This window comes from Myotis daubentonii, chromosome 9 (genome assembly GCF_963259705.1).
Source record: "Myotis daubentonii chromosome 9, mMyoDau2.1, whole genome shotgun sequence".
NCBI lineage: Eukaryota > Metazoa > Chordata > Mammalia > Chiroptera > Vespertilionidae > Myotis > Myotis daubentonii.
The window spans coordinates 83,916,076-83,942,886 of NC_081848.1; the positions used below are offsets into that span (position 1 = coordinate 83,916,076).

At 65.4% G+C, this 26,811-nt stretch overlaps 1 protein-coding gene across 6 annotated transcripts in view; it reads left to right on the forward strand.

The window, feature by feature from the left end:
- Positions 1 to 26,811, forward strand: part of SYT7 (synaptotagmin 7) — a 55,719-nt gene extending 28,908 nt beyond the window's left edge. The window contains exons 4-13 of one of the 6 annotated variants that reach the window (XM_059710469.1): positions 1,711 to 1,842; positions 2,718 to 2,942; positions 6,498 to 6,866; positions 10,481 to 10,603; positions 15,010 to 15,145; positions 19,588 to 19,858; positions 22,722 to 22,891; positions 23,022 to 23,136; positions 23,590 to 23,789; positions 24,696 to 26,811. In XM_059710469.1, coding sequence (XP_059566452.1) covers positions 1,711 to 1,842; positions 2,718 to 2,942; positions 6,498 to 6,866; positions 10,481 to 10,603; positions 15,010 to 15,145; positions 19,588 to 19,858; positions 22,722 to 22,891; positions 23,022 to 23,136; positions 23,590 to 23,789; positions 24,696 to 24,800 — 1,846 coding nt within the window. In that variant the 3' untranslated portion in view covers positions 24,801 to 26,811. The remainder of the gene's footprint in view (positions 1 to 1,710; positions 1,843 to 2,717; positions 2,943 to 6,497; positions 6,867 to 10,480; positions 10,604 to 15,009; positions 15,146 to 19,587; positions 19,859 to 22,721; positions 22,892 to 23,021; positions 23,137 to 23,589; positions 23,790 to 24,695) is intronic. The other 5 variants (XM_059710470.1, XM_059710471.1, XM_059710472.1 and 2 more) reach the window with 5 other exon arrangements.

Consider the following 26,811-nt stretch of genomic DNA (forward strand, 5'->3'; position numbering starts at 1 on the left):
GGCTGGCCCCTGAGTGTGCAGCCGTGTTCTCGGGGTGGGGGGGGTGGGGGCGGGGGGGGGGCCTGTCTCTGCCAGGTGACCAATAACCTCCTGGACGGGGGGGGGGGGGGGGGGGGGGGGGCGCGGCAGGGCCCAAAGTCTTGGAACGGGCCAGAAGCAGAGGGGATTCCACACAAGGGGACGGGTGGGCAGCAGGTGGGCAGCTGGCCCTGCAGGCTCGGCCAGCACCTGCCAGGGCTCTGACAAAGCGAGGGCGACAGTGGGCTGTTCCCCTCCTGCAGCCCATGCCCAGCCCCGCCTGCTGCATCGTCAGACCCTCTGCCCAGGGGAAGGAAGCCACCCTTCCTTTCTCGGTGCCCCGGGTTCCTAGGCCTCCCCTCTGGCCAGGGCCCAGAGCCAGGGGAGGGGCAGGAAGCGGGGCCCAGGGCTGCACAACCTGCCGTGGCCTGGGGCCTCCTTTAAGGGGGGGGCTGGTCAGAAGTCCTGGGGAGTCGTCCTTTAGCAGCGCTCCCCACGCTGTTCCTCAGAGCACTCCTAACAGCTTGCCACAAATCAAGGGTTCCGTGACCGACCAAGTTTGGGGAACACTGTACACTATTATTGGCACCTTAAAGGCGCTGGGTTTTGGCTTCGACCCTGGTCACGGGGTCCCGGTGAGACCTTTCCAAGGTGCTCTACAGACAGGCTGCCCACCAGGGAGGCCCAAGGGGCGTGTGGCGGCTGCTCAGCGCCTGTCTGTCTGCTCTTTGTTGAGAACTGAGGTCAAGGTCAGCTTGTCCTTGGCTCCTGGGGTTTCCGGGCCAAGCCTCCCGGCAGCTGGGGCTTCTGCCCCCGGCCTCCCACGGAAGGGCCCCCATTCTCTGTGCTTCCATAGGAGGCATCCCGGAAGGGGGGCGGGGGGGGCGCCGACATAGGGAGACCCCGCGGCCACCTCGGAAAGGGGCCTGGGCACAGGGAGAGGCTGCCCATTGCCCCTTCACACAGGCCCAGTACAGAGGACCCGAAGGGCCCCGTCCCCTCAGCAAGGCCCGAGGCCTGGAGATGCTCCCGTGGGAAGGCTGAACCCCAGCGTTTGCCGTGGAGGGAGAGAGCAGAGGAGGCTGGGGGACCCCGGGCCAACGGGAGGGGGAGCTGGGCCTGCCCAGAAGCGCTCAGTGGAGGCAGGTGGAGAGGGGAGGATGTGGGGTTCCAGGACTGGGGCCTCCACACGCCATGGGATAGCTGGCGGCTCAGCAGCCACAGCAGCAGTGACGGACAGGCGGGGAAACTGAGGCCAGAGGACGTTGGCAGCAGGGTCTGATCTGCATTTCAGCTCTTTCCAGCCAGAAACCAGCACCCCCTCCGCCTCCCACTCCCCCTGCATCTCGCCCGGCCTTCTCCCCAGGCCCTCTCCCCTCTCCCCTGCTCTCTCACCATCTTTCTCTCTCCCACCAGCTCCCCAGGGTGCCAGGCTCCAGTCGCCCTCCTGCAGCGCCTCCTCTGCACCGCTCCTCCCGCCCGCCCGCGTGTGTGTGCCCCCGTGAGCGTGTGCGCGTGCACGTGTGCAGGGGCGCCGGCTGGGAGCCCGCCTGCCTCTCTTCCTCCCGCAGGAGCCAGCCCGGGCCCACCTGCCCTCTGTGTGCCCAGACGGGCCCTCTGCCCCCCAGGACTGGCGGTTCTTGTTTCTTCTTGTATCTCCCTGTTTTCTCCCCTCTCTCTCTGCCCCTCCAGCGATCTAGACAGAGACTTTTGGAATAACAATGAGAGCACAGTGCAGCAGAAATGGAGCTCCTACCCTCCCAAGGAGTTTATTCTAAACATTTCACCCTACGCCCCTTATGGCGACCCACGACTGTCCCTCAAGTGAGTGACTTTACCTGGTTTGATCCTATGTACCCGAGTCTCGAGTCTCTGCGCACGCCCTCCTCCCTCCGGTCCCTGCCCTTCACTCTCCTCCCCCACCCCCCTCCCCTGCAGCCCATGGGCAGGCTGGCCATGGAGACGAGCAACCCCTCCTGCCCCCCTCGCCTGCCCGCCCCTCACCTGTCCCCACCCCCAGGGCCGCCAGGCAGGAGAGCCCCCTCTGCAGCCAGCAGCCACGCGGCCCCCACGCTGGTCCCCGCGGCCCCGCCCCTCGCAGTCAGGATGGGGTTGCCCGTGTGGGTCCCTCCCCCCTGGTGTGGCTCTGCTTCCCTCCCCGCTGTGTGCTGCTGCCCTGGCTGCTGGTGGTGGTGGTCGGTGGTGGTCGTGGAGGTGGTGGCGGTGATGGTGCTGGTGGTGATGAACTCTGACTAACACGGCTTTCTCTCTCTCCCTGCCTGGGGGCCTCCTGGCCTGGACAGCCCGCTCTTCCTCCGTCGTTAACCCTCCGTTGTCCTGTGGGATAGAGTTGGAGGTGGCTGCCCTCCCCCACCCCCACCGCCCCTGCCCCAGGCGGTGGGGAGGGGCCCCCTCCACTGTCGTGGTGCGTTGCTCTCCAGCCCCCGCCCGCCGGCCCCTCTCTCCTCTCTGCAGGCTCCGCTGTTAACACACTCGCAGTGCTGATGTCTCTCTCTCTCTCTCTCTCTCTCTCTCTGTCTGTCTCTTGTCCGTCTGTCTCTCTCCTCTTCTCTCACTGTCTCTTTTTTCCTTTTATCTGTTATTGTTTTTCCTCCTCTTCTACCTTCCCACCCCCACGTGTGTCCTGCCCTCTCTCCCCCACCGCCACCCCTGGCGCCCCCTGGCCTGGCTGCCTCCAGTGGCACCCTCCTGTCCGGCGCCAAAGTGGCCGCCGCAGCGGGGCTGGCGGTGGAGCGGGAAGGCCGGCTGGGGGAGACGCCAGCGCTGGTGCCACCACCCGGAGAGGACGCCTTGAGAAGCGGCGGCACTGCCCCCAGCGAGCCGGGCAGCGGTGGCAAGGCGGGGAGAGGCCGCTGGCGGACGGTGCAGAGCCACCTGGCCGCAGGGAAGCTCAACCTGTCCAAGTGAGTGATGGCCCCGTGGCCGCCAGAGCCCAGCGCTCAGGCCGCCCCCGCCAGGGTGGACAGCGGGACCCCTAGCATGCCCGCTGCTGCCCCCAGAGGGGCCGTCCTCGGCCCCTGGCTCATCCCATCCCTTCACGAGCCACCCCCCATCGTCCTTGCCATCAGCACAGCTAACAGCCATCCGTGTCGCCTCTCGGCCTCTGGCTGCTGCCCCCGTCAGTCTCTTCCTTTGCCCCATGACCAGGTCATTTCATTTTCTGCCCCCAGGCAGCTCCATTTCAGTCCTCGGGTCATCCCAGCCTCTTCGATTGGCCCCCCCATAGCAGCAGCCAGGTCACCCCTCCATGGGCGGCAGGCCCGTAGCTGCTCAGCCATCGGACCATCCCATCCCTGGGGAGCTGGCCCGCTCCCCGCCTGTGTTTATGCCACTCATCTGCCACTCACCGGGCCTTCCCTCTTACGGCCAGCAGATGGCTCTAGACCCAGAGGTTGAGCCCTGCCCATTCTGACCACCTGGTGACTCCATTGGCTTGTCTCAGTCTTGCTCACATCATCGCACCGCCTGTTCGCAGGCCCCACAAAGGCCATCCTCATCTCAGCCATCCCCACTGGCTGTCCCCGGCTTGGTCAGCGGGTTGGCGGCTGGCGGGATGCTGTGTTCTTGGAGGTTGGGTTGTCGAGCCCCAGCTGGCTCCTCTTTTCTGACGAGGGTGGTCCGACCTCATCAGACGGTCAGTCCCGGTCCTGGGCGATGGCTGTAGGGCTGGCCCTACTCTCAGCAGGTAGCACGCTCCCCGCTCCCCCACTAGGGGGCAGCCTTGTTCTCATCTTGGCTTTTAGACCCTCCTGTGGCCCCAGGCTCTCAGGCCCTGGAACCATCCTCACCCGCTGGGACATAGGTTCCAATCAGCTCCTTGAACTGCCTGGCTCCCGGCCGGCTGATGGGGCAGCCTCGCTCTCAGGAGGCCGGCAGCCCTGAGCCCTGCTCAGCTCCTGGGCCCTCCTGGTTCTCCCCCCAAAGCCCGGGATTGCTGCTGTTGGTGCACGGAGGCCCCCTGTGCTGAGAGCTCTGTGCTTTCTGGCCTGAGGGGACACTGGCCGAGGCCCCCTGACAGTCCTCGCGAGAGTCGGGAAGGAAGCCCCACCCCGCCCCCTCTGAAAGCAGGCCCAGCGCGGCCCTCCCCAGGCTGCTCCGGCCACTGACCCCAGGCTGGCTGAGGCCTCCAGGCCACCTGCCGGCTCCGGGCCCCGGGAACCGCTTTTCGTTTCCCGTGACTGAGAGGTTGTAGACGAGACTAGTTTGGGATATGATAGGAAACCAAAGTGAGGTCAGCAAGGAGGAGGCGGCGGCCCCCACCTCTGCCTGCCCCCGGGGAGCTGCGGGCCTACGTGGCCGCCCCGCCCGGGCCTGCCCCTGGAGGGGGCCCCCACTCCAGGCCGGAGCCTGGCATGGCTGCTGCCCTCCCTAGGACCCCAGCGTTTTGCTTTTTGCTCTCTCTTTCTCTCCCCTCTTTCTCTTTCTCTTCCTCGCTCTCTCTCTCTTTCTCTCTCTTTCTTTCTCTCTCTCCCTCTCTCTCTCTCTCAGCCCACAGGGGCAGGCTAACTGTTGTCCTTTGGTTCCCAGGGAGGCTCAGGGCGTGAGCAGAGCTGAGGTCTGACTGCAGTGGTGAAAGCGGCTCCAAGGGCCCCCCCCGCCCCCCCACCCACCCCCCAGCAGCTCAGGGGTGCATGGCTACCTGTAAAGGGCCAGCTGAGGAGTAGTTGGCTTTACAAGTCTCTCCCACAACCACTCAGCCCTGCCGTCGCGGCCCAAAGCAGCCAAAGGCCGATGTGCAGCAAACCTTGGAGATGAGCACTCCCTGCCAGACGTTCTCGCCATAGAGCGAATGTCGCAGTAAAGTGGGTCCCACGCCTTGTGCGGCGGCTCCCCGGTGCGTACAGAAGCCACGTTTGCACTCTGCCGCGCCTAAGTGTGCAATAGCATTACGTCTGCAAGGAATGTCCAGGCTTTAATTGAGAAATACTTTGTTGCTTAAAAAAATGGCGCTGATAGACCAGCTCAATCCAGAGTTGTCACAGACCTGCCGTTTGTAAAAAAAAAAAAAAAAAACAACACAGTGTCTGCAAAGTTCGCAAAGCAAAGCGCAGTAAAACCGAGAGGCTGTAAATTAATGACAGCGGCCGTTTCCAGTAAAACGCCGTTTACAGAAACCAGGGGCCGCGAGCCCATCTCTTGCCAACCGCTCTCCTAGCCCAGGGGTTGGGAGTCGGAGGGAAGGGGCAGAGGGGGAGGTTGAGATCTCGGGCTCCGGCCCTGCCTGTCCGATGCGCTGGAATCTCCAGCCGGGGCACAGCAGCAGGGCGTCCGGGAGGCCAGGGCTCTCTCACGCCTTCTCCCTCCGTCTCCTGAGACCTGGGCAGCTACCACTGGCCCGGGAGCGTGGCCTGGACCGCGCATCCCTGAGTCTGGCCTCAGCAGGTCCTCACAGCAGCCCTGTGACAGAGGCAGCTCGGATTGCTTCTCACTCCCATTTTACCGATGGAGAAACTGGGAGGTGGACTCACCTTTCCAAAGTCCCGAAGTTCAGAAATGGCAGAGAGGGGGTTTGGACCCAGGTCTCTGACCTCACCCTGCCTCTGATCGGCCGTGTCCTGCCTCCGGTCTGTCCTTGTCCCCCGCCACCCCCAATCCCAGTGTTTTTCTGAGGTGCTGGTGGGCCCGTGCGGTGCCCTCTTTCAGATGCACACAGGACAGGGCAGCCATGCTGTTTTCCATCAGAAACATGCCAAGTGGCCAGACAGGTGGTTCCTGGGGCTCCCACCTCCTCTGCTCCTTTGCTGGGTCCCCTCCTCTGATGAGGAATCATTGCCCAGGAGACCAAGAGGGAACACTTGCCCTCAGAAACGGGAACCCAGGAAGGAGGGCGAAGATGGGCCACAGCTGGAACCCTGAGGTAGCCCTGGCCACGGCGCAGAGGTCTGGGGGCCCGCGGACACCCCTGCCTCCGTGGACAAAGCACAGACTGGCCCTCCCCGGCCCTGCACCACCAGGCCAGCTCTGCACTGGCCTGGATTCCGCGTGTCTCCACGGCCAGGAGTGCTTAGGACACAGGGCAGCCTCTCCTGGGGTCCCCAGCGAGACGGCAGGAGCGGGCAGCAGGAGGTCCAGCCACCCCCTCCCGTCCCAACATGACAGGCAGCCACGGGGCCTTGGGGACCCGCCTTCACCACGCAGCAGCCTCTGACGCTTCCGTGGCCACGCAGACCAGCCGAGAGGTCTGCTCAGACAGGAGGTACCTGGGAACTAAGCTGAGCCAAGGCCAGGGGGCGGGCGGGGCGGGGCCCTCGGGGCCCTCAGGGTGGGCTGGGTCGTGGCGGCCTCCTGGGGGAGGTGGCAGCAACAGCAGCGGCGAGGACTGCGATGGAGGCCTGGCAAGGTCCGGCAGCGCGCGCCCTGCACCCGGGCCTCCTGGCCCTGGCTCTGGGCTTCTTTCTTCTCCACTGTGATCCCTTCACCTGCTTCTCCTTTCTCTCCTCTCCTCCACCCACCCCAAGTTTCGAGGACTCCACCCTGTCCACGACCACTACCCTTGAGTCTATCCCCAGCTCCACGGGAGAGCCGAAATGCCAGCGACCCCGCACCCTGATGCGGCAGCAGAGCCTGCAGCAGCCGCTGAGCCAGCACCAGCGGGGCCGGCAGCCCAGCCAGCCCACCACCAGCCAGAGCCTGGGCCAGCTGCAGGCCCACGCGGCCTCGGTGCCCGGCCCCACCCCCCGGGCCTCTGGCCGGGGCCAGGCGCGGCAGGGCGCCTCGGCCGGCTCCAAGTACCGGGCGGCCGCTGGCCGCAGCCGCTCCAACCCGGGCAGCTGGGACCACGTGGTGGGGCAGATTCGAACCCGAGGCTTGGACATGAAATCCTTTCTGTAAGTCCCCCCCCTGAGCCGGCGGCCCCCACTTCCCCGCCCCAGCCTCTTCCCCCCACATCTCCAGGGCAGGTGCCAAGCAGGCTCGGACACCCCTCCAGTCTCCTGTAGCTCATGCACACGCCCGCAGCCCCCCATGGAAGGGTTCATAGCTGAGCCGCCCCCCTGAGGACCCTGGTGTCTCAGGGCTCGGAGAAGGTCCCCCCTAAAACTCAGTGGAGACACTAGAGAAGCTGCTGAGGTCCCCAGATCGGTCTCCTCCTCCGGGCTAGTCCTGGGGGCTGCTCGTGGCCTTCCTGCCAGACTCCCCCTCTCCTCCTCCTCTGACCTCTTTTCCTCCCTGCTCCCCGGTCTGGCCTCCTTCCACCCCTCGCCCAGGCCCTGCCTCCTCCCCTCCAGGTACTTCTCTGCCCTGTAACTCGACTCTGCTCCCCTTCCTTCCCGCACCTCCTCCCTCCCCTCGCTTCCCCTGTCCCTGCCTGGGCCCTGTCCTCTGCCTCTGCGACCTTCCCGGCCACCTGCCCTCCAGCTCCCGCCCGCCCGGCTCCCACAGTAACCCCTCCCCTGAGGACGAACGTGGGATGTTCCTCCCGAAGCTTCAGAGAACGTTGTTTCTGAAAGCAAAGCCTTGTCTCGCGTCACAGATCTGAGAACCTCAGCCGTCCCCCAGCCCCTGCCCCACCCCACTGGTTGGGCCCCCGGACCAGGGCACCCTCTCCCCCATCCCTCTGGGCACCTGTCTCCCTCGGAGCCCAGGGCAGGTCTGGGCGTCCGTCCCTGCCATCGCCACCTCCGGGGCCTGACATCACCTTCCTTACAGGCTCTGGGGTATTCCCTCACCCGGTCTCTCCCGGGAGCACTTTTCCCTGAGCAGGCGGCGGGCACACTGAGCCTGGGAGAAGAGGGGGAGGAGCAAGGGGCAGGCCCAGCTCCCTGGCACGTGGTGGGACCCCTGGGGCAGCCCCTCCAGCTGGACCCCGGCCCGCATTTCCAGGGCAGACGGAGTGCTGCCTCTGGCAGAGACACCCACCAGGAGCAGCTGCGCCAGCCAGCTTCCCACGCTCCTGCCAGGGGCCCGGGCCCCACCCGGCGGGACATGCTACCTGGGACTCTACTTGGCAACGCCGGGCAGGGCATCTAATGGGGCTCCCCCCGACCCGGGGCCCTGGGACCCCGCTGGACTCCCGCATGAGAAGATGCCCAGCAGAACCTGCTGGTCTCCAGGTTACAGTTTGCATGGAGACAGGTGCTGGGGCGCCGGCGAGGATGCGGAGCGTCCAGGGAATCGGTTCTGCCGACGGGGAAGCACCGAGAGCCAGCCGGGCCTGCCGCTCTCCTCCTGACCGCGTGGCTCTGCGCACGCCCCCGCCGGGGGCCGGCCAGCTGTGTGAGGGCCGTCATAGTGGTTCAGGCTTTGCGGGACACGTGTAGTCTTGATCACAGTTTTTAAAAATACATCTTTATTGATTTCAGAGAGGGAGAGGGAGAGGGAGAGAGAAACATCAATGATGAGAGAGAATCGCAGATCAGCCGCCTCCTGCAGGCCCTCGACCAGGAATCAAGCCCGCAACCCGGGCCTGTGCCCCGACCAGGAATCAAACCTTGGCCTCCTGGTTCATAGGTAGATGCTCAACCACTGAGCCACACCGGCCGGGCTTGATCACATTTTTAAATGTACAAACTGTTCGTGGCTTGTGGGCTCTAAAAACATAGGGCACCACTGTAGTTTCTCGACCCCTGACCCCTGCCTGATGGTTTAGTTTTCGAGGCCTCTCATTCACCCAAATGCTGGTGGCCGGGGTGGAGGGTCAGGGTGAGGGCTGGCCAGGGCCACCCCCAAGACCCACCCCTCTCTCGGGGAGGGAGGCGTCCCTCCTGCTCCATGGATGTGGCTGCCCACCACCACCAGCTCCCACCACCAACCTCCCCCTCCTGGCCCCCCTGCTCGCCCTGGCGGCCTGGCCTGCAACCTGGAGAGAATGACAAATTGGGAATCTATGCAGAGAAGCCGTTTGGTGTTCAAGAGGAGCCGAAGGAATATCTGAAAAATGCATTAACCAGGGAACAACGTGTTGTTTTCACTGGTTCGCCTTCCTCCCAGCTCAGCCAGCTCTCAAACAGCCAGATGGAATTTTACCAACTCCAAGACAGTGCCGGTGGGCAGGGGCCGGAGGGAGCGAGGACTCGTCCTGTCCCCAAAGGCAGAGGCCAGCGTGAGTGTCAGCCGGGAGTGACCGTACGCAGGACAAAGAGAAGGCCGTGGGACCACCTCCCTCCCTCCCTCCCTCCCCAGGCTCCCACGTCCGAGACCTCTGCGCCCGCCCGCCCTCGGAGGCCCAGCGCACCCGCCACAGTTCCCTTGTTGGCAGGCTCGCTGGGACGGAGCCATCGCCAGCTGCCTGTCACCCCCCTGCCCTCCCGGGCCCGGCATTGGCCTCCCCCCGGAACATGGAACGTGCCGCCAGCTTACCGTCTTCCCCTGGACCTCCTGGAGATGTTTCTGTGCCCGCCCCGTCTGCGCACCCCTCTCCTTCTGCCAGAGGAAAGACCCCACGCTGGAGGAGCTCCACGCGGCACCCAGGAAACGCTGCGAACGCCGACGCTGCTGAGGTCCCTGAGAAATGCGGGCGGCCCTGCGGGTGCCCAGGGATGCTCTGGGAACGCTCCCCACTCGGCATGGACCCCTTGGCCCCCGGCCCCACGCGGCCGCCCACGGCCACTCCAGGAGGTCCCCGCCGCCTCCTCGTCTGTTCTCGCGGCTCTGCCTGGACCGCGCGGCCTCCTCCACACCGCCGTCTCCTCGCTGCTCGCACAGGCTCCCTGCCTGGACTTCTCCCGACTTGCCAGCTTCCTGCGCTGCCCAGACTCCGTCTTTGCTTTGTGGTGCCATCTGGACCGCTTCTCCACGGAACGGCTGGGCAGTCACCTCCGGGGACACAGAGGGCCCGCGTGGCACATCCACCGTTTGCCGGAGGGACTCCCATTTCCCCCTGATGGGCTGCGTGTCCAGGCCCCCGGGCAGGACGCCTCCGGGCATCACGCACGCCTGGCCGGCCAGGATCGGGAGATGTCTTCGTGCGGGGCTTCCATAGGCTCAGGGTGCGGGCCCACTGGGCTTGCACACTTCCTAAGAACCTCCCCGCTGGGAGCCACAGCTGCCTGCACAGCCCGGAGCAGGTGGCCGCAGAGCCCCTCCTCTCCTCCCAGGGCCCGATGTCAGAGCCAGAGCCCCTGGCCTCGGTTCAGCGGGCGGCGAATTAGCCTTGGACATGCTCCGCTCCCCTCAGCCTCCCCCAGGGTCCCCTCAGGAAGCCCCAGGCACATGCCCTTCCCCGTTCTCCTCCAGAGAATCTTGCTCTGGCCCCTGGTGAGCTGGGTCTCAGGCCACGGACACCTCCCCTCCATCCCGCCCCCGCCTCCCCCGCTCCACCCCCCTCTGCTCTGCAACTGTTGACAGTGCTGAAGTTTGGTTTCTCTCCTGCAGGGCCAGATTCTTACGCTTTTTTCTTCTCTCTTTTTGTCTCTGTCCCTGTCTCTCTCTCCTTCCCCTCCCTGCCCTGCCCCGCCCGCGGGGCCTCCTCCGTCCCCGGCTGGTGGGCTGCCCACCCGGGCAGGGAAGGCCGGATGGTGGTGCTATCCTTGGTCTTAGGGCTTTCCGAACAGGATGACTTTGCCAATATCCCTGACCTGCAAAACCCAGGAACCCAGCAGAACCAGAACGCTCAGGGGGACAAGAGGTACGAGCTCGGGCGGCGGCGGCAGAGGAGGAGGCGGAGGCAGAGGGCTGCCTGCCTGGGCCACCCGGCCGCTGGACCTGGCGGCGGCGCCTTCAGCGGATGCTGGAGCCGGAGGCCTGCCTCCCCAGCCGGCGCCCTCACACGCGGCCACCCCGGGGGTGTCCCTGGGTCTGAGGCCAGTGCGGCCGGCCGTCCTGGGACCATTCTGGATCAAGCCTGCTCCCCGGGCATGCCCGCCCTCGCCCGGAGCAAGCCAGCCTTTCTGCCCATCCTCCCGCTTGCTCCCCGCTGCCCCTCATCTTCCATCTCCCCTGGCCCAGAAATCCCGTTTCCCCGGGGGTTGGTGGGCGGGGGGGATGTTAGGGAAGGGGCGCCGGCCCGTTCTCCCTCATCCCCGCCACCTCAACCTCCCTTTTTCCTGGAGTGATGGTCCCCTCAACCCCCAACCCCCTGCTGCAGAGGTGTGGCCGGCTGCTCTGCTGATGGGAGTCCCTGGTGGGGAGAGGCAGGGGCAGGGGAGAGGCCTGGTGACCAGAAAGGCAGCCCTTGAGCCTGAGGTACCAAGAGGAGGGAATGGGAGGCGGGGCGAGAGCAGCTGCTGGCCCCCGGGACCCTGTGGGGACAGGGACAGGCCCTGTGGCCACAACACAGGCTGAGCCGAGGGCTGGGCATGTAACCGTCACCAGCTCCCAGGGAAGTACCTCGGTGGGGTGCTCTGGGCGGGAAGCGGGGTGTACAGAGAGGTCCAGGGCTCGGGCAGCATCACAGGGCAGGGCAGTCCTGCACCTGGTGGCCGCCTCCTGTCACCTGGCCTTGAGCTGGGCAGGCCACACACCTGTGTTCCTGGGAGAGGCGCATCCCTTCGGTCAGGCCCGCTGGTCAGGCTAAAGCCCTCACTCTGTCCAGCCCGGGGCATGTCTCCGCCCCTGGGCCCGTGTCCTTGTCCGTCAGATGAAGGACTGGACAGGGTGGCCCCTTCCAGCTCGGACATGCTGAGCGTAACGAGGGAGCCGGCCCTCGGCTGGGGCAGCGGGCAGACCCCGTCAGCGGGCAGGGACCCCCTCTTGCTCCCTGAGGCCCTCTGGTACGGAAGGGACTGTCCCACGCTGCTTGGGGGTGAGGGGAGGGCAGGCCGAGTTAGAGAGCTGGCTCGCTGCCCCTCCGGTGGCTTCTGGGGACCAGCCCTGTGTGCTGGTGGCCGGGCCACACCCAGGGCCATGGCTTATGTCTCCATGTCTGGCTCTGGTCTCACAGCTGTTCTACCGTAGCCTGTCCCTCTCGTGTCTTCCCGTCCGAGCCCACAGTGCATGTCTGTGGTGGGCAAAGCGACGTCCCCACAGAGGGGAGAGCGGGGCACGTTCTTTCACTCGGGGTCACACCCGGAGCCCAAGGTCTGGGGGACGGGAGCATCCGATCCTGCCGCCTCCAACTCACCCGGCGCCAGGGGTCCCGGCTTCCCAGGCTGGGCCAGGGGAGGGCCATGCTGAGGGCGAGAGGCTGCGGGAGGGGGGCTGGGCCCCCCAGAAGCCTGCTGAGCTGAGCGCCTGGCCCGGCAAGGTGTGCTGCGTGAGGGAGCGATGCAGGCTGGAAACGAGATTTCGCATCCCCCGTGTCAATTCCCGGCTCCATTTCCACCCCTGGCCTATTTTTACCCCTTGTCCCTCAGGTCTCACTCCATCTCTTCACACCCTGTCCCTTCTGATCATGACATCAGCCCTCCCCTGCCTTCCTGGGAAAGGTGGGGGTGGAGGTGGGGGCCAGGCCCTCGCCGAGACCCAGCCCGACTTTCCCGGTGGACCCATGCCAGTCCTGCCCGGCCACCCCACCCACCCCATCTGGGACACTCATGGCTCATGGCCTGGGGGCGGGGGCTGGCAGGGCGCCCCGAATCCAGCACTTCCTTCCCAGCACTCCCCACCCAGCTTGGCATTGCTTCACCCGCGGGGCACCAGGCCCCTTAGGGCTCCACCCTCTGGCCCCTGCTCCTTGGGCGTCCCAACGGAAGGCGTCGGTCAACTGTCCCTCCCTCTTCAGCTCCCGCCTCCAGGCCCAGCCCCCCCTTTCCCACCCAGTCTCGGGGTGAGGGGTGGGAGCCCCTTGGCTGCTGTTGGGGAGGACATTTGGGGAGGATGTTCAGCCCAGGGTCTGTGAGCACCAGTTCCCGGCAGAAAGGGGGAACAGCAAGAGAGGTGGGGGTCCACCTAGCAAAGAACTCGAAGACGGGAGGGTTGGTCCCCGCCCCTGCTTCCAGGATTCTTGGGGCCTGGGAAGCCCCCATCCAGGCTCTCCCGGCCCCTGGGCCTCCAGGCCATGGCCCCCAAGAACCTCCGAACGCTCTTGGGCCCGGGAGGGAGCGGGGAGGCCCAGGCTCCCCCGCCCTGCATTCCGCCTTGACCCATCGGCCCTGCACCCACCCCGCCTCATCCGCTCCGCATCCCTTCACCACCGCTTCTCGGGATCCAGATGGTTTCCACCATGGCCCCACCCCCGCCCGCGTGGGGCCGGGCCAGGGCCTGACCACCCCATCGCTGTCCTTGCCCAAAGCCACCATGTCTCTCCCGTCACGGTGTGTCCCCCCGCCTCCTCTCCGCCTCTCCTCTGGCCGCCTCGCTCCTCCTCGTCCCCCGTGCACCCTGCAGCCTTCACGCGTCTCCAACTAACCTTTCTTGGCCTCTCTCTCCTGCCTCTTTCCTCCCATCTGCTCCTCACAGGGAAGGCCCCGGGGCCGCGAGGGGCCCCTCCGCCTCCCCCGCCTCTCTGCGCACTTTCTCTGTCCCGTCACCTCCGACAGCTTCAGTGGCGCTGACCATCTCTTCCCAGGCGGCCCCAGTAACCGACTCATACCTCCAGCGTCAGCCTCCGCGCTCCTCCTCTCCTATTTCTAACCTGACTTTACCTCTCCAGCTGTTTCAGCCTCCTCTTCCTCCCGTGCCTGCCTGCGTGAGCACGTGTCCACCCGTGTGTCCATGTGTGCATCCACGCATGTGTGTGTGTGCGCACGCGCGCACGTGAGCGCTGCTGTGGCCGCGCCTCTGGGAGGGGCGCCCTCGTGTCCCCGGGTTGGGTGGGGTGTTGGGCGTGGTCCAGGGGAGGCCACGCCTCCACGGCAGGTGCCTTGTGCATCCGACTCCTCCCTGCCTCCTCCGCACACCGCGGCATGCTGGGTCTCCCCACATGTGTTTCCTCTCGGGGTCCCGGTGTGCGCCTCCCTGTGTGTCATCGCGCTGCTCTGGTCGGCCTGCCTGTCGCTTGTGCCATTCCCTCCCTGGTCCCCTGGGTGTCTTCTGGGCGTGTGTGTTTGTGTGTGTGTGTGTGTACACGTACGTACGTGCACACCCTGCTCCTGGGCCCTGGTGCCCCTCCAGGACCTGCATACTCCGTGCATGCCTCTGTGCCTGTCGTGGCCAACTGTGTGCTGGTGGCCGGGCCACACCCAGGGCCGTGGCTTATGTCTCCACGTCTGGCTCTGGTCTCACAACTGTTCTACCGTAGCCTGTCCCGAGCCCCACGCTGCCGTCTCCCCATCTCCATGCTGCTGCCCCCCTCCTCCTCGTGGGAGGCTCCAGCTGGTCCCTGGGGGCCTATAGCACCCCCCCCCTGTCCAGAGCCCCCAATGGCCTCCCTCCCAGCTGCCGGTGGGAGAGCCTGGCTCCCTGGAAACAGCATGGAGGCAGGGTGCAGACAGGGCCTCCCGTGGGACGCTCAGATCCGGGGCTTCTTGGTGGTACCCCGACTTTCTCTGACGCTGGGGGAGCCTTCCCGAAGGTGCGCTTGCCCTGTCCACTAGGCGGCTCTTTACATCTCAGCGAGTCTCAGTCCCACGGGTTTCCAGCTCTCAGCCATACTGGCCACTTCTCACACGCTCAGCGGCCACACAGGGACAGCGCGGACACGGAACACGTGTCGGCATAGGCAGTTCCGCTGGGCAGAGCTGCGAGGGCAGGGGGCCTGACCTCACCCGGTCGGTCTGGCGTCCGAAGGGCACCTGTGTTCTCGCTGAGCCTGGGCCAACACAGGTGGGGTGTCCGGGGGAGAGGCACCCTGGGTGCTTGCAGAGGGTAATGATGCAGAGAGCGACGAAACAGAGCGTTCACCACCCGAGCCTCCGCCCCTGCCCCCCGCCTCCCGCCCCCAGGCTCCCGCCCAGGCTGGGGCAGCAGGGAGGCGGCCCTGGGGAGGGAGGCAGGCAGGGATGGAGGGTGGGGGCTTTCTGGGGAACAGGTACAGTCCAGGCAGCTCACACTGGGGCGGGCGGGGCGGGGCGGGAGCAGGCCTCCCGTGGACAAGAACACAGTTCCTGCTGGCCTGCAGGCGGCGCTGCTGGGGGCTGGGAGCGGGCCTGCCGCCTGGCGCCCAGCCCTGCCCGCCACCGCCAGGCTCGCTCATTCGGACCCCCCGGCCCCCAGGTTGCCTGCAGGAGGGAAGGCGGTGAACACAACCCCAGTGCCCAGCCAGACGCCGCACGATGAGTCTGACCGCCGGACCGAGCCGCGCTCCTCCGTCTCGGACCTCGTCAACTCCCTCACCAGCGAGATGCTCATGGTGAGAGGCTGCGGGGCGGGCAGGGGAGGGGCGCGTGCGGACGTGGGTGGCCCCGTGGGAGCTGTCCACGCAGGCAGGGGACCCAGCGTGGTCACCAGCTCTTTCATCACAGCGGCCTCTCGTGCCTCAGTTTCCCCATCTGTCAAGTGAGAATAGGAAGGCCCCTCGTCCCCCCGCCTCTCTCTGGACTGAACAGGGGCCTAAGGAAAGCTGCTCGTGGGGGAGGTTTTCAGGGCCCTGGAGGGAAGGCGAGCGGACAGAGGACGTGGGCAGAAGGCGCCCTTCCTCTGAGCGGCAGCCCAGTGAGCAGAGCGCCCTTCCCTCCCAGTGGAGCAGGTCTCAGATCCCCCTCCCCGGGATCTCCCAGCCTCACCGCTGCGGGCCCCGCTGAGGTCCAGAGAGCCGAGCGCAGGCACGGCCCTGGTCCTGATCCCTAGGAGGGGACAGCTGTGCTGGTTCTCCTGTCTGCGCCCCCCACCGGGGTCGCAGCCTGTGGTTCTGGGGTGCTGCTTTTTTTCACCAAGGCAGAGGCTGTGGCTTCACCTGGCACCCCCTGGTGGCAGCATCCGTGGGACACAGCTATTTGCCCCTCTGCTTTCCAAAGGCAGGAGCTAGTGGGAGCTGTGGCAGCTCAGATGCGCCAGGAAGGCTGGGGGAGGAGGGAGACCCAGGGCCAGCGGGGTTCCTACTGGACATGACCTGGGACAGGTCACTTCCCCTCCTTGGAGGAGGCCCCCTCCACCTCCCCCATAGCGAGCAGGAAGGGGCTGGGTGGGCTCCCAGGCCCTGGCCAGTGCTGACATCGGGCAACTCAGAGTTCCCTGCCCACGGCCTTGGCACCAAAGCCTCCGCCCTCCCTGAGGGCCCCAGAGCCCCCAGAACCCTTTGCCATTTGGGGTTCTGGCCGGTTCTAACCATCCATCCCCACTGCCCTTTTGTAGCCCAGCCCAGGGATCTTGTGAAAATGCAGATTCCCCAGCCACCCTGGCCTGTGTGGCTCAGTGGATAGAGCATTGGCCTGCTCACCGAAAGGGTCGTGGGTTCAATTCCGGTCAAGGGCACATACCTGGGGTGCCGGTTCAATTCCCAGCCCCAATCGGGGCGCATGCAGGAGGCAACCAGTTGATGTGTCTCCTCACATCGATGTTTCGCTCTCTCTCCCCCCACCCCACCTCCCTCCCTGCCTTCCACTCTCTCAAAAAATGAATGGAAAAAAATACCTCTGGGTGAGGATTAACAACAAAAACGCAGGGTCCCAGTCGGCAGGCCTGCGGTGAGCCTACGCGTCCACATTTCTCTGGGGTGCAGACTAGAGTGTCCGATCTCCCTGCTCTAGACCTGGTCTCCCTCGGGCCTCCTCACCTGCCCCTTTGCCCCGCCCTCCAGGCCCTTGCAAGCCTGGCTCTCCACTGCCCTGCTGCCCTCCCGACTCACGCGGATGGACAGGCCTTCCTCTGGACAGGCCTGCTCCCTGCACAGGCTCTTAATCGGCTCCAGCTTCCCGGTAGCCCGGTTCCCAGAAGGGACAGCCTTTCCCAGCCAGCCCACCGGCGGTGCTGCTCCCAGGGAGGGCGCACGGCCCAGCAGAGGAAGGCAGTGCAGCCCTCTGCCCTCTCACGGGCCCCGTGGACCCTCTGGGTGGCCAGCAGGCCTACTTGCCCAGCCACAGGCAGGTCATTAGCGTCAGCCGTGCAGATGAAGGTGCGCAGGGCAGACGTAAGCTGCTGTCTGAGCCCCCGGCCCAGGCTGTCTGAAGCTGGGGGTCAGGAGAAGGCCTGGGCACCCACGGTTTGGCCAGCGAAAGAGTCGGAGAGGAGGCTGGGCCACACCCCCACCTGAGTCTCTCGGCCCTGGCACTGCCCACGTGCTGCTTTTAACAATTTATGGATTGATTGATTGATTTGCGAGAGGAAGAGAGAGAGAGAGACATCGATTTGTGGTTCCACTCATGTATCCATTCATTGGTTGATTCTTTTAAGAAATATTTTCTTTTTATTGATTTCAGAGAGGAAGGGAGAGGGAGAGAGAGATGGAAACATCGATCTTTGATGGGCTGCCTCCTGCACGCCCCACGCTGGGGATCGAGCCCGAAACCTGGAACCGTGCCCTGACCAGGAATCGAACCGTGACCTCCTGGTTCATAGGTCGATGCTCAGCCACTGAGCCACGGCGGCTGCGCGGTTGATTCTTATCTGTACCCTGACCAGGGATTGAACCCACAGTCTTGGGGTATCAGGACGATGCTCTAACCAGCTGAGCTACTCCGCCAGAGTCCAGATGCTTTCTGATGCTTCTGCCGGAGCAGGGGCTCCGGCAGCACCTCCCTGGGGGCGTGGTGGGGGTGGCCTGCTTGGTTGCCATGGAAACAGCTCCTGGAGCTGTCCCAGCTGGTTAATTAGGGCCCCAGGCTCTGGTTCTGAAAGGCTGGGAGCAAGCACATGGCACTGCCAGCGTCCATGGTGATGCCCACTGGCCCCTCCCCCCAGGCCACCTTGTTTGGGAGCCAAGAGCCAAGTGACCAGAGGGGCCTCAGGTGGGCGGGGTCATCTGGACTCCAGTCGCCCGGACTCCGCCCCAACTTTTGGAGGAAGGGGAGGGGGCAAGAGGTCTTTGCAGGCCCCAGAGCAGCAGGGCCAGGGGCCTGACTGCAGAGCAGGACCATGGAAGGGACCTGAACTATTTAACCCTCCCAGGAACCCCGCGAGCTAGGTCTCACGGTCCCATTCTGCAGATGCCGAAACTGAGGTTCAAAGGGAGTGGGCTGGTGTGAGGAGAGGGAGGGAGCACCAGGGAGAACTGCACCGGGGTAGGGAGCCGCACTCGCGGGGGCCTGGGCTGGCAGGGTCGCCTGGAGAGCCCTCCCGCTGGGAGGAAGAGCAGGGAGGCAGCTCCGCCCCGTCCAGCTCCAGGCGGGACCAGGGTGTGGTCGGCACCGTCCCGGGTTTGAGCTTCCACTCACCACTCGGCGGCTCGAGGCCAGGTCGTGACCTGCCTGGGCCCCAGACCAAACTGGAACGGGCCGCGCCGCCCCCTCCGGATGCTGCAGAGAGAATGAGGCCAGGCACCCGGCTCAGGGCCCGGCCAGGTACGGGGCAGCTACTATTTCCTGGGACTGGGATGCCTCTCACCTGGGCCGGCCAGTCCTCTCTGGCTTGGGGGGAAGGCTCAGCCTTGCCCTGGGACAGGGACCTGCTTTGGTGGAAAGAGTGGGCCTCAGAGGCAGAGAGGGTTCGTGCTGCTGTGCGATCTTGGGCGTGTGACTTAACCTCTCTGAGCCGGTCTCCTCAGCTCGAGTGGTGATCACGGCCTGGCCCGCGTTGTCAGGAATCGGTAAGAAGGTGACGTAAGAGTCTCCTGTCATGGTAGGTGCACCCTCCCCGTATTCTTACCACCGATATTACTGAGGGTCTCAGAGCTTGGGGCCACCCTCCAGGAGGGAAGAGGGGCCGCAGAGATGGCTCCCGTGGGGCAAGTGGGGAGAGAAAACGGGGCTCGGCAGTTTCATCTGGGCTGCCCCTGGCTCATCCCCTCACCCGAGGAGCTGTTTGTGCGGGAGGCCTGGGCTTGGGGAGCGGTCTGGGCTGGGACCCAGGAGGCCGGAATGGGCAGTATTCTCAGACCTCCCCAGATATTCCCCATGAGCAGCCACAGCTGAGAAGACTTGGCTGGAGGCCCTCCCCCCAGTCCCTTCCTATTTCGGTGTTGGCCTGGGAATGGGACCCCGCGCTGCCCTCCATGCACCTGTCCGTCTGTCCGTTGCTGGGTCGGCCCAAGTGCCCCCCCTGAGGGGTGGGGACTGAACCGGCGTAGTCTTCCCTCCCAGTGGCCCTCGCCTGGTGTGCATACTGGCATCTGAGGCTCCTTTTAAACAACTCTGCTGCCCACCACCACCACCCCCGGGTCCCCCAACCCCGTCACATCAGGCTCCCCAAACTCACCTCTCCTTTTGTAAACCACACCACCCTCAGAACCCCAGCCACTGTCCAAGGAAAGGCCCCAGGGGTGCACAGTCCCCTCCTCTGCTGGTGGTTGTGTTTCACAAAACACAAGAGCCCGCAGGGCTGTGGGGTGGGAAGCTGGCCGAGGGAGCTCAGGGCCCCAGGGGAGGCCGGGGCAGCCTGGGGTGGAGCAGGGGGGGCAGCGGACATCCAGGTGAGGCTGGGAAGTGGGGCGCGCACTGCCCTGGGGTTCAGGAGACGGGAGCCGAGCGGCTGCGCCCTCTCTCGCTCCCCCTGTGAGCCTGCGCAGGGCTCCCGCCCCGTCTGACATCTTCACCTGGGTGGGGAGGTGGGCGCCTCCCGAGCCCCGTGGGGACCAGAGGGACAGAGCAGCTCCCAGCTCTGGCCCGGTTTGGGGCGCGAGAGGCCTCCTGACGGGGCGGGGCTGCAGTGGGGGCTCCGGGAAGCAGAGCCCTCCCAACCCCGCCGGCCTCTCCCCGCCAGCTCTCCCCAGGCTCCGAGGAGGACGAGGCCCACGAGGGCTGCAGCCGAGAGAACCTGGGCCGCATCCAGTTCAGCGTCGGCTACAACTTCCAGGAGTCCACGCTCACCGTGAAGATCATGAAGGCCCAGGAGCTGCCAGCCAAGGACTTCAGCGGCACCAGCGACCCCTTCGTCAAGATCTACCTGCTGCCGGACAAGAAGCACAAGCTGGAGACCAAGGTGAAGAGGAAGAACCTGAACCCCCACTGGAACGAGACCTTCCTCTTTGAAGGTGAGGCTGGAGCCGCCCCGCCCGCCCGCTCGCCCCACACCTGGACACACGCGGCCACGGGCACACATGCACGTGTTCGGATACGCACCCAGGAGCATGCTTGCACACGCCCCCGCAGCACGTGTCTTGCCCAGCTAACCCGCTGCATGTGCGTCGCGCTGGGAGTAGGCTGTCGCGCCGAGTGGGGCCGGCCTCACAGCAGGAGGCTGAGGAGGAAAGCTGGGTGCTCCGCTCAAACACAGAACTCGCGCGGAGGAGGGCGGGCAGGAAGGGAGGCGCCCACAGGGTGCAGGGCTGGCCACAGTCTGGTGGTGAAGAGCACAGGTGATGGCCCCGGCTTCCTGGGTCTGAATCCCAGCTCTGCCACTTACTAGCTGTGTGACCTGGGCAAGTCCCTGAGCCTCTCTGCGCCTTGGTTTGCAATCAGGAAATCAGCAGATTGTAGAAGCATGTGGGGCGAATGCCCTTCCTGTCTCCGGCCGGCCCCTCTGTAGCTCTTCTCCCGAGGATTCGCAGTAACCAGGAAGCCGGGTGCGGTCAGGGCGTGATTCCTGCCCCAGGCCCTTTGGGTGCCCGGCTGACTGAGAGAAGCCATAGCCCTTTCCCCACAGCCCTGCTCAACCAGTGAGAACAAACCCGGGTTCCCTGGCTCTCAGAACCTCCCAAGTGCACCCCAGGGACTCTGCCATCTGACGCCCCAGCCATCTGGCACCCCACTCTTCTGCGAGGCGGCAGCCAGCTCACCCCTAAGCAAGTCATTGATGGGGAGCGCACGGGTGCCCCTGTGTTTCAGCGTGGGGGTCAGATGGTACAGCCAGCAAGAGGCTCAGCCATCTAGAGGGGTATGGAGCCAGTTAGTGGGGCGACATTTATGGGCAGAGCCCCAATCCGCCGGTCCCTGCTGCAAATATTTATCGAGCATTAACTCTGAGCCAACATTTTCCTGGGTCGGGGCGAGAGGGGGGTGCGGAGCTGAACTGTGGCCCTCGAGGCACCCTGGTCTAATGGAGGACATAGGCATGTAATAACTAAGCCATGCGCTGCTGGCAGGAGCTGCAGGAAGCTGGTATGAGCGCCCCTTGGTGGTGGTGAAGGGCATTTCCCAGAAGAAGGGCCACTCGAGAGGGGTTGTGATGGGTGAATAGGAGTTTGCACACAGCGGCCTGCCTGCTGCGGTGTTGACGGGAGCTAACACAGGTGCAAGCGCCTCACGGAGCCTCCAACATTGCCAGATCCCTCGTCATGCGTTCCACCTGAGGAAATGCCCAGGTCACCTGGGCAAGGCCCCGAGGTGCCCGAGAGGACCAGACAGGTACAGGCCCCTCAGCAGGAGGAGGGGCCCTGGAGGCACGGAGAGGCCGGAGGTTCCGGAACGGAGGGTTTTGTCCTCTGCTGCACCTGCTCCCTCCCGTCAGGGGCATCTCTGTGCGTCTGGCGTCCGGGGCTGAAGGTGCCGGGACCCTCCAGAGCCCTTCCTTCTCCATCGGTCCGGCGAAGCTGTTGTGTCCTCACTCCTTCCAGTTCATACCCTGGATCGCGATCCGATCCCTCAGGCCTCCAGGCTGGTCTTCGCCCCCTGCACCTCGCAGGCCGGCCCCTCCTCCAGCGAAGCCTCCCAGTGACTCCAGCTTCAGGCCTGCCCCTGGCTCCCCAGCACCTTCTCCATCCATCCAGCTCCTCCCCCGCCCCCCTCGGCCTCAGCTCCCGCTGCACCCGGCACACTCCTGCTCCGCCGGGCCATTCCACCGGCACTTACGCACTTGTTCAGCGATTGATTCGCTTAACAAATATGTATCGAGTGCCCACTACGTGCCAGAAACAGTCAGATGCTGGGCCCGGGGGCTGAGGACAGAGAGGCCTTCCTAGTGAGAGAGCCAGACTTGAGGACACAGACAGATCTCTATCGTGGTGAAAGGAAAGTGCTGGAGTGTAAACCGGGGGCCCGACCCCATCGGGGATGTCAGGAAAGAAAGCAGGGCGCGTGGAGGGCCGCCAGGCGGGAGGGGGGATGGAGGCGGGCGGCTGGAGCCCAGTCATTGAGCGGAGAGTGGGCACGAGCCCGGAGGGAGAGGACAGCAGGCCAAGTGGCAGGAGGGTTTGGAGCCAGGGCAGGCGCGGCTTTCATTCTAAGTGTCCTGGGAGCCTCTGAGAGGCTTGAGGCAGAGTGTTATGATGCGATTTCTATTTTTGAAAGCTCGCTCTGGCCGCCCCAGAGAGCGGCCTGCAGGGGCAAGCGGGCAGGGCAGGGCGGTGTGGAGGCTCTTGAGACTGTCTAGGCAAGAGGTGCCCGGGCTCGGATGCGGGCGGTGCAGGGGCTTGAATGGTCGCAGTGCTGCTCCGCATTAGCCGTGGGACAGGGGGCCAGTGATGGAAGCCATCTGAGCCTCGGTCTCCTCATCTGTAAGAAGGACAAGAGAGCATGGTTGGTGTGGCTCAGTGGTTGAGCCTCAACCCATGAACCAGGAGGTCACAGATCGATTCCTGGCCAGGGCACGTGCCCAGGTTGTGGGCTTGATCCCCAGTGTGGGGCGTGCAAGAAGCAGCCGATCCATGATTCTCTCCCATCACTGATGTTTCTATCTCTCCCTCCCTCTCCCTTCCTCTCTGAAATCAATGAAAATATATTTTTTTTTTAAAAAAAAGGCCGAGAGCATCTGCCCTGGAGAATTGTCACTGGGAACGGATGAGTAATGACAGTTCTCACTGCGGCTTCGGGAGGGTCGGATGCAGGTGTGGCGGGGGGGGGGGGGGGGGGGCGCGGGGGGGCAGATGGGCTGGGGCCGGAAGAGGCAGGACCTCTGCACAGGAGCCGCCCGCCCACGCCCTTGGCCAGCCCCGGCCTCACTGCGCTGTCTGTCCCCAGGTTTCCCCTACGAGAAGGTGGTGCAGAGGGTCCTCTACCTCCAGGTCCTGGACTACGACCGCTTCAGCCGCAACGACCCCATTGGGGAGGTGTCCATCCCCCTCAACAAGGTGGACCTGACCCAGATGCAGACCTTCTGGAAGGATCTGAAGCCATGCAGCGATGGGAGTGTAAGGCCCAGCCCAGGGGGGCGGGGGGGGGCGGGGGGGGGCTAGTGGGTCAGGCATGCTGTGGGAGGGGTGCCGATCCGCGGCCTTCCTGGGGCTGGCTCCCCGCCCGCTCACCCGCCCTGTCCCCCAGGGGAGCCGAGGGGAGCTGCTCCTGTCACTCTGCTACAACCCCTCTGCCAACTCCATCATCGTGAACATCATCAAAGCCCGGAACCTCAAAGCCATGGACATCGGGGGCACGTCAGGTGCGGGGCTCCTGTGGCGGGGGGCGGGGGGGGGAGGGCCCGGGCGGGGAGGGGACATGGGGTCATGCTGGGTGTGGACGGCGGGGTCCACGCTGTTCCCATCACCCCCACCCCCTCCCCCACCTCCAGTCCCCACTCCTCTGCCCTAGAGCCCTGGCTGCAGCAGCCTCCGGGGCAGGGGCCTCTCAGACTGTCCTTGCCAGGAGCATGAGGAAGGGACACTGCGGGGCCTGGCTCTCTGTGGCCTCAGGCGAGACCCAGCCTCTCTGGGGTTCGGTTTCTGCCTCCCTGTGCGCGGGAGGGCGACGCGGCGGCCGAGTTCCCCCTTCCAGCTCCTCCGTCCCCTCTCGCTGGGGGCTTTCCTGACCCTCTGCCCCCGCTGCCGCCCCTGGGGGGAGACGGGCGCCCTGGGAAGCCGCCCGCTGCCGGCTGACCCTGCCCCCCGGTGCTCAGACCCCTACGTGAAGGTGTGGCTGATGTACAAGGACAAGCGGGTGGAGAAGAAGAAGACGGTGACGATGAAGAGGAACCTGAACCCCATCTTCAACGAGTCCTTTGCCTTCGATGTCCCCACGGAGAAGCTGAGGGAGACCACCATCGTCATCACGGTCATGGACAAGGACAGGCTCAGCCGCAACGACGTCATCGGCAAGGTAGGGGCGAGGCGGGCGGGGTCTGTCCTCACAAGACGCAGGAGGGGGGGGTGGGTGAGCACAGGGCTGGGCCCTGGGAGAGAAGGGGCCACATCGGGTCCGTCCCTGCCCCCTCCGGGCCTCTGAGGGTGAGGGGGTTGGACATGTGGTGCTAAGGCTCGGTCGCCAGGACAGCCAGCTGGAAAGGCAGGGGAGGAAGGCTTGCCCGGGACCCCAAAATGACCTTCAGGGAAAGGACCTCGGAGCAGCGTCCCCCAGGGTCCCATCTGCGGAGGGCGAGCCGCGTGGGGCATGTCCACCTCCCCTGCGTTAGCCGTGGGCAAGCCCCTTGGCCTCTCTGAGCTTCACTGCTCTCCCTTGTGAAAAATGGAGCAACTGCTCCGGACCCTGCAGCACCCCAGGGTGGTGTGAGGGTGCCTGAGGTCTGTCCACGTTCTCCTGGTGAAACGCGGCGGCTGCTCCTCACAGATGAGCCGGAAGGTCCCTGCCTGGCCTGGAGGTTGGCCAGGAGGTGCCTCTGTGGCATAACCCTTCCGTTTTCCTACTTTGAAACAGCTGTTCCTGTTCCGTTATGGTTTAGTGTTAGCGTGTGAGCCTGGGAGGCAGGCGGCCTGGGGCCGGGTCCCGGCCCTAACTCTGAACAGTCATCGCCTTTCCGAGCCGCGCGCGCTTCCTCCTCTTACAACGAGTATGAGGTCCCACTGTGCCACAGGCCGGGCACCCAGGCTCCCAAAGGAAGTGGGCTGGCGGGGCAGGGAGGAGGGACAGGGAGGAGGGGCCTGGCGCGGTAGCTGGTCCCCGCCCGAGGAGGCCCCTTGGTCCCCATGATCCTAGGCAGCAGGGACACCCCTCGTGGAGCAGGGACGGCGCCTGGGAGTGCGCCACTGACGCGTCCTCTCCCCGCAGATCTACCTGTCCTGGAAGAGCGGGCCCGGGGAGGTCAAGCACTGGAAGGACATGATCGCACGGCCCCGGCAGCCTGTGGCCCAGTGGCACCAGCTGAAGGCCTGAGGCGGCCAGAGGAGGCCCGGGGCCAGGGGACCGGGCCCCCATCATGCCCGCACCACTTTATGCACAACGCCCGGCCTGGCCCCCTGCCGCGGGTGAGGGGAGGACCCTGCCGGCTCGGCCAGGGAGGGGTCCCAGAGATCGTTTGGGCCCCGTTTCTAGGAAGAACCAGCCCCCTCCCCCGCCAGGCCAGCTCTGGGGGAGGGGCTGTGGGAGCCATTTCCCTGCTTTGCCCCTTTACCTTCCTGACTTGCTGATACTAAAGAAGTGGGGGAGGTCACGAGAGCCAGACGGGCAGACGGGCAGATCCCTCCAGAGGCCCGCCAGGTGGGCACCGTCCCCCGTTTTCTTTGAGGCGGTGCCTGGAGTGGAGAGAGGCCCAGGAGAGGGGAGGCCGAGGTGCTGGGCCCCCGCCTGGCCCAGGGCAGTTTCAGGTGCCGGCTGGGCCCTGAATGCCAAGGACAGTACAGAGCCCTCGGGGGTGCTGGAGCCGCAGCCCTGTGTACTTGTGTTGTGTCCACCATGTGTGTGTATGTGTGTGCCCGCGCGTGCATGTGTGTGGGTGGGGGGCTCGCTCCCTGTCCCCCTGGGGCCAGCGGTGTAAAGACTGTGCAGAGAGGGCAGGGTTTCATGGAGTGAGGCGGGGCCAGAGGCCGGAGGGGACAGTGCACTGAGCCAGGGGCAGGAGAGGAGAAGCGGGGAGGGGTGCGGAGGGGTGGGAAAGAGGGGCAGACGCAGCTGGGCTGAGAACTGGGCTGCCTCCAGCTGTGCCCCCTTCCCCCCCACCCCAGGGCCTCCCTCTGCTCAGAGTTCTCCAGTAGCTCCTTCCCCGGTGACATCATTCATCCCTTGAGCATTGTTTCACACCTTTTAGGCACCTACTGTATGCATCCCATCCCGCCAGGACCCACCTGCACCCTTCCTTCCAGAGACACCCTTGTTCATCCCAGATCGCACAGCCCAGCCCCGCTGGCAATATTCTACCCGAGTCCCACTTTGTTCCCCTTCATCTCGCTCTGTCCGTGCAGACCTGCCTGCCCCAAACACACACACACTCATATATACACACACTCCTTCCCTCCATCCTCCTGCTTGCTCACCTTCCCTGTCACCTCTCTGCTCCTGCATCACCCATTCTTCTCCAGGAGTGTCTCCTCCCCTCGCCCCTGCACCCCGTCCTTCCGGGCAGCTCCTGCTCCCCTTCTCAGTTCAGGGCAGGGAAAGTTCCAGGGCCCGAGAGAGGAGGGACAGGTGAGGGGTGAATGGAGGAGGTGGGGAGGGAAGTGGTGAGTTTAGAGGTTTCTCCGCCTCCGCTGCTGCAGATTCCACCCCTTGGAGACAGCAGATTCCGGGTTCACCCCTGCTTAAGCCCGTGCATCCCCCTGCCCCCCCGCCCCCGCCCCAACAGGGCCTGGTATTGATACAGGACTGCTGGCCACAGCTTCCCAGCCCGGGGTCCGCGAGCCGGGACCTGACATTCCCGGCACTCACCGCCAGGTGGCGCCAGGACACCGCAGTCGGTGACCGCGTTCTCGGACCAAGGCCTGCCCCAGACGGGGGCGGCACCCCGGGAAAGGAGAGCCCCGGACAGGGTCCCCGTTTAGGCGCGTGGCATCAGCCTGGGCATTAGAAACCACCCTCCTGGCGTAGCCCGCCCCCGAGCGGGCCGTCTGCTCCCTGCCGCGGGCGGGCCGCATTCTCGCCCGGATCACATTTTGACATTGACGCCCCCCTGCCCCTTGGACGGAGGGATGTCACCCGCAGTCGGTGACTCGTGCTGTGGAGTGGAAAGTGCTCGTGTCCACAACTGGTCGCCCGCATCCCTTGTAAACCCAAATGTCTCTCTCGTGTAGCTTTGCTTAAACTGGGGGTCCGCCCCGTCCTCGCCGAGCGGGCTGGGGACCAGCCCCCAGCGGGGACGGGAGGGCGGGGAGTCCGGAGGCTGTGGGGGAGCGGAGAGAGGGTGCTGTCTCGACAGGTAGAGGGGTCCTGGGCCCCTGCACCCCGAGGGGAG